The 6,305-nt window shown below is 45.6% G+C and overlaps 2 protein-coding genes across 2 annotated transcripts, besides 5 other annotated features; both read right to left on the bottom strand.

Moving 5' to 3' along the window:
- Nucleotides 1-868: 868 nt before the first annotated feature.
- On the bottom strand, nucleotides 869-2,557 carry TraAM80_09598 (uncharacterized protein; the record flags this gene model as incomplete). The annotated part of the gene is made up of 1 exon (XM_029386273.1): nucleotides 869-2,557. The coding sequence occupies one exon, from the start codon at nucleotides 2,555-2,557 to the stop codon at nucleotides 869-871; it is 1,689 nt and encodes a 562-aa protein (XP_029233843.1).
- Nucleotides 2,558-2,602: 45 nt separating this feature from the next.
- Nucleotides 2,603-2,623: a microsatellite.
- A 277-nt stretch (nucleotides 2,624-2,900) lies between these two features.
- Nucleotides 2,901-4,955, bottom strand: TraAM80_09597 (metallo-peptidase, Clan MA(E), Family M3; the record flags this gene model as incomplete). Its single annotated transcript, XM_029386272.1, has 1 exon — nucleotides 2,901-4,955. One exon carries the CDS (start codon nucleotides 4,953-4,955, stop codon nucleotides 2,901-2,903), a length of 2,055 nt encoding a protein of 684 aa, XP_029233842.1.
- Nucleotides 4,956-5,000: 45 nt separating this feature from the next.
- Nucleotides 5,001-5,049: a microsatellite.
- A 42-nt stretch (nucleotides 5,050-5,091) lies between these two features.
- Nucleotides 5,092-5,176: a microsatellite.
- Nucleotides 5,177-5,196: a microsatellite.
- A 727-nt stretch (nucleotides 5,197-5,923) lies between these two features.
- Nucleotides 5,924-5,960: a microsatellite.
- Nucleotides 5,961-6,305: the final 345 nt, after the last annotated feature.

Here is a 6,305-nt window from a genome sequence, read left to right as displayed (position 1 = left end):
GGCCCTATTCAAGCGACAGCTGCATAGCCACTACGAATGCGTACCCAAATTCACCGCCACAGAAACCCGCAACCACGAGCAGCGAGAAGCAACCCCAAAGCTCCGCACCAGCCCCGCCCGAAAAGCACGCGCGCGGAAATTGCCGCGCGGGAAGGCGGCGCGCCTCCGCGACGATGAACAAGCGCAGCATACCGCTTTCACACCGAGCGTCTCCGTCGCAATGCTTTCCCATAGTGGTCGCAGCGCGGAGTGGTAGGGGGTTTTCGAAAGGAGGGGCTACGCGGTTACGGTGGGGGGTGCGTTTCTCATAGGGGGCGGCTCTTGAAGGCGCTGCGGGCCCTCCCCCAGTGAGGCCGCGCGCTGCCGGCTCGCAATCGCCGCCGGCTCCCTTGGCGTTCGGCGGCTTCTACTTTTTTTTTCTTTTTGCAACAGGACTCGCACCCTTTTTATCAGTTGTGGGGGACCTTTACCATTCCGCATTGAGGGGGTGTAACAACTCACCATCGGTATCCTCCATTATTTTAGCGCCGCACTCAGCAAGAATCCTTTGCACCACTAGCAGTGAAGGCGGACGCTTCTTCCTCTCAGCCCGAGAACTAACAAGAGCCATTTTGGTGGCGAAATTGTAGTTGGTAAAGTGTAAATCCATTAACTTGACATGTCGAGGAGACGTTGCTCCAGCGTTACGTTCAGCCTCACTCAATATTCGTTTGGCCTGCCTCATGGAAGGTGCACGGAAAGTAGAAGCGCACGATCCCATCGATTCCGCTGCCTTTCTGCTTACTACTTGTTCTGTTTGAGTCCTTGTATAACTTCCCGCTTGCCTCTCCCTCCCCACCCCCCCAAAAAAAGGGGGGAGGTTCTCACGCTATTTCTCGCTCAACTGAGAGTTGTCTCTGATCCCCAGAAACAATGGAATACGGAGCGGGCTTTCAAACATCAATAATAATATTGAAAAAAGAAGGAAAATATCATTTTTTCCCCTTTGACAAGAAAGCACTCTCACGGTGTGAAACAAAGGTCTTAACAAAGCAGAAAGCAAAAACAAAAAAGTGTGTGGAAAGAAACCACAGCCACAGGAGTATACAATGTGCAATAGATACGTCATTGTAGCGTCAATGCCAGCATCCAGTATTTGGTACCCGGCTGCACTTCGCACCACGTGAACTCGGCCCTCGTTGCCGCCGACTCGTTGATATTGACCAAGGCTTAACCACCTTCTCATGTTAATGCACGAAATACACCCTGTGGAATTCGTAAAGCAAGCAATGTCATCAACAAAAGCAGCTTGTATATTGTGAAAACGACCGCCAGCTGTGCTTATCCTCATTTCGGAGACTGGTTCTTTTGTACTCATATATCGTAGATCCCATAATTTCACTTCACCGTTAATAGAAACTGTAACAAAGTTATAAGTATCTCTCACGCAATTAATATAAGATATGGACACCGCCTTAGACTTAATAGTGGAAGTGAAGGAGCAATGAGTTCGCACATTTTGCAACGATTGTACTTGAATGGCACCATTCCTCATTCCACACAACACCACCTGATTGGCAAGCGGCCCCACCGAAAATGTATCCACCGAAGAGATAGGGGTTTCAGAAAATGTACACAATTTATGGGGTCTGGGAATCATGGACTCATGCAAAGCAGCGGTAAATAAACTCCTCCCGGAGACTAGAAAGACACAAGTTGTACCTTGGCCTTCTAAAAATGCACTGGTGCATGAAAGAGAAAAGGTTACGTTGGTCTTGGGAGAAGAATTCCATAACGCAAAATTTGACGAGGTATCAAAATCCCAAACAAGCTGCTGAAGCCGATTTTTTCTCATAATAAGCATAGCATTAGGACCAACAGCATGCATTCCAACTATGTCAGTGCTACCATCGGGAATCCTGAGAGAGTGCGGTAACAATGTGTCATTTTCCACAACATAAAGATTTGATTGAGGGGCCGTACCTACGAAAGCAAAACGACCATCCAAAAAACTTGTAACTGCGCCAGTTGGATCTATTTGGTATGCAGGGTGTCTCCAGCCACCAGTTTCGTTACACAAGCAGACTGGAGATACCAAACGTTCTTTAAAACAGTCTTCCATTGCAACGCGAGAATACCTAAAATCCTGCAAAAGCGGTGGCTTCAACATTTTAAAGGAGGGTGAGGGAAATTCCTTGATGTCATGGAAAACATAAAACCCAGTATCGCTGACTTCCTTAAGCGTAACTTTCTTGAATCCAGGAGTTGTTTCTTCAAAAGAGACATCCAGAAGCTGAATAGATGAAGAAGATAAACAAGGACGCCTCTTTCGTCGTACATTTGCATCACCAAAAAATGCTTCTGGGTTTCGCCTCACTGAACGTATATGAAAGTGTTTTTTTCTGAAGGGGCAGTATATGGTACCATATTTTACCTGCACAGTTTCACCATTATAAACAGTAGTTAATGGTCTAGAAGTGGGTAGGGCCCGTTCCTCATCCCGCATTCGCCTGACGTTGCGCCGCAAAGCCGTTCGAAGTTCCTCATCCGAAGAAGACGAAGACCAATCCACTGGCATCACACCCTACCCCTTGTTAATATGCAGATAATGGCAAAAAAAAAAAGACAGACAGACAGACAGACAAAACCAAAATAAATAAAAACAATGGAAGCTGGCAAAAAGTTTATGAGAAGGACTACGTAACAATACGGATGTATTTAAAAAAAAAATGAGCGACCCCAAGCTCGAACATGACAGCAATGTTAATACTTCCCCACAAGAAAAAAAAATGTCAAACAGACTTCCCCAACCCACCCCGCTCTCGCGACAAAACATTAGACAGAAATACGTATATGTCGCGCCGTATAATTTATGAATGCATGTGTTTTTGTTTTTGTTTGCTTTTATTGATCTAAAAATACTAAACCCCGAGGCTTTTCAAGAATGCATCGCTGTTAGGCTCTCTACCCAGAAATTTTTTCAGCATCTCACTTGGATCCTTGCCACCTCCAACACCAATAATGTCGGAAATGTAACGCTTGCCGAGTACAGGATCTAGCAGACCGTTATGACTCTTGATATACCCGTACACATCAAGAGCAAAGACCTTGGACCACATATACCCATAATATCCCGCACCATAACTTGTAAGATGCCCAAAAGAACATTCAAAATGTGTGTCATCCGCATACTTAATATCAGGATTAATCCTTGAGCGAACATTTTTTATCAGCTCCGTAGTATCCAATTTATTGGTGTCTTTTCCGCCTGCAAAAGAAGCGGAAAAAATTTCCAGGGAATAGGTGGCAAATTCCAACTGTCTTAAGGAATCCCGACCGCTAAAGACATTTCGAGACTTAACCTTTGCCTCCGCAAGCCCACTGGGCAAATGTTCATGCGTTTTGTAGTGAGACGTTATTTTTTGAAGAAGTTCCAGCTCCCATACCCATTCCTCCAGCATTTGGGAGGGTAATTCAACAAAATCCCGTTTGACATTTGTTCCAGCAAAAGTAGCCATGCGACTGCGCCCCAGAAGCCCATGAATAGCGTGACCAAATTCGTGAAAAAATGTGACCACATTATCGTGAAGAAATAACGAAGGTTGATCTTTCGAAGGTGCCGGAAAATTCGCAATTACAACACCCAAGGCAGGTGAAAATTCGTCTTCCGATCCACGCAAAAGAACAGGAGGAACAACCTGGTGACAGCAAGCATGTGAATACTTTCCCTCACGTGGAAAAAGGTCCATAATTACGTGTCCCAACGTCCTTCCAGTTGCGTTGTCCTTGACGCAAAGCGTAAAAACACTTTTATCCCAAAATTCGGAACCGTTGTCAATACGGGTAAAGTTAATATTAAAAAAAGCCTGATATATATCAAACAAACCCTTAACAGTAACATCAAGCGGAAAGTATTCTTGAATTTCAGTCTCGCTAACATTGAATTGATTCTTTTTAATTTGGTTCATCATGAACGCCACATCATATTCCTGTAAGCGTCCATCCTGCGTCAAAATACAGCTTTCGTGTAAGTTTTTTTTAATCAACTCCAGTTCAGATTTCCATTTCTGCTGAAGCCGAGGAATAAGATCATCAACAAACGCCTTTGCAGTGTCAGGAGACTTTGCCATCTTATCATCCAAATTAAGATAACTGTAGGAAGGAAAACCAAGCAGTTCTGCTAAAGCCTGTCTTTTGACAATCATTTCTTTCAGAACCGGCTCGTTCACAGGATATGCCTTGTTGCTCGCAGCCCGAGCCATAGCTTGGCGGGTGGAAGCCACCTCGGCGTTTTTCATCACCCCAAAATAAGTTGGGTAGTCCATTTTCAATATAAGCCGACCATCCTCTCCCTTTTCGAGTCCTTTGACAATGGATTCTGGCACTCCTTTAAGACCTTCAGCTGAAACCAAAATTTCAGTCCTATCTTCACTTATATTTCGGGAAAAGGTTGTACACAAGGCCGAGAGATCTTTGTTTAATGCCACAACTTCTTTAAAGTTGTCCTCTGGTAACTCCATACCTTTTCTTCTGTAAGCTTTTAGCTCATTCTCAAGCCAGTAAGAGTATTCTTTGTCTTTCTTACCCTCCAAGTATTCTTTCTGATATTCAACGCTCTGGGAAACATCCTTCAGGGCCTCATAAAGACGTTTATTGTACTGAAAATTGTCAATTTCAAAAGAATTGAGCTCAATAACTTGCTTGTTGGCCTCCTCACGTGTCGCTTTATCTGCGGAAACGCTCATAATCACGGAAAGCAAACTTGAAGAAACGGCAAATTCCGCAGCTGCAACATCAACAGCCACGGCGGTGTTGGCAAATGTGCGCTTTCCCGCAACTGAGTAAATTGCATTCAACTTTTCCAATGCTCTGGTCTTTGCCGCCTCTGCCACCGCGCGACAGGCAGATACATCCTTTGGAAACAAGCACGCGCACTTTGATGCAGTATCCACATCTGCAAAAATACGCAAGGCCATTCTCATATATATTATTATCAAATATCAGTTGGTGGTATTGTCTCGTTGCTTTGTTTTGTTTTCTTCCTTTTCGTCCTGATTTTTTTGTATTATTGTTTCCTCTACAAGTTAAATACAAACCACAGTAAGAAGGAAGAAAGAAAAAAAAAACAGAGAAAAGCAATGCAAAAAAAAAACACTATGAAAGACAATATACAAAACAAAAACAAAAACTAGAAACATCGTGCCAAACAGAAAACAGCATAATAATAATTCCAAAAACACATCATTATTCGCATACAATACAAAATCCAAGAAGCCTCCCGAGGCCAGAGAATTTTTATATATTTAAACACCCAGATTTTTAAAAAACGAGTATAACCATAAAGCCACCTTAGACCCCAACATGAGAACGACAAGAATTTCCAAACCACACTCAAAAGCAAAACAGTCAACTTCAATATGTTGCAATCAACAGGGCCGAAATGCCACAAAAATCTGTCGTATTTGTCTTCGCACTGATCATACTTTCATGCCTCCAAAGAAAATATCACGTACCACCTTGCTGCCCGATGAAACCCAAATTACTCCCATGAACGACAAACCCGAAGCATAACCCATGTCGTTTTTCGATTTCTTTGAAAAGCCAGCAAATATACAAACATTTTGCCCCACCACATTTTGCACCTCTTCCGAAGCAACACTCGCCGCCCCGCGCCGCAGTCTCTTTGTTCTTTTTGCTTCCACACGCCCCCGTGCGCGCCTTGGGCGCCCGCATCTCCCCGGGCCGCCTCGTCCTATTTCTCCCTCGGTTGCTGGAACGGCGCCTGGGCCGCCGCGCGGGGACGGGCAAATGGTGTCGGGGCCTTTCTGCGGGATCAGCCCCCGCGCCTTTGGCACGGCCCCAATGAAAAAGTTGCAATCTGGAGCTTCCGCGGCGCGCCCGGGCAGGATCGCGGAGCCGGGAACAAACAAAGCAAACCGAAAAGCGTGCCGCCCCGCACCCGCCCGCGCCGGCCTCGCCGCCCATGCGGGGTATAAAAGGCGGGCCGCGTCGTTTTACAGGGCGGCCACGCCCTGAAGAACGCTCTTTCTCAAAAAGGGAAAGGGGGAAAAGGAAGCAGCGCCCTTGCTGCGGGTCAGCTCGATCTTGCTCTTGCCTCTTGCGGCGCTTTCCCAAGGGCGCTTGGCAACCTCACGAGCTCCTTGCTAACAGCCTGGCTTTCCCGCGAGCGCCCGAACGGCGCGGCTGGCGAAGCTTCTGGCGGTTTTTCTTTCCAAGAATAGGGTTTTTTTCTTTTTGGTTGCGCAAAAAATGTTAGGTTTTGGAGCAAAAATAGAAGCCCAATAACGACATTAAGAAATCTGCGT

The sequence above is a fragment of the Trypanosoma rangeli genome, assembly GCF_003719475.1.
Source record: "Trypanosoma rangeli strain AM80 chromosome Unknown Tra_15.4_contig_00628, whole genome shotgun sequence".
Taxonomy (NCBI): Eukaryota; Euglenozoa; class Kinetoplastea; order Trypanosomatida; family Trypanosomatidae; genus Trypanosoma; species Trypanosoma rangeli.
Note: the sequence above shows the minus strand (reverse complement) of the source record. Positions and strands in the feature narration are given on the sequence as shown.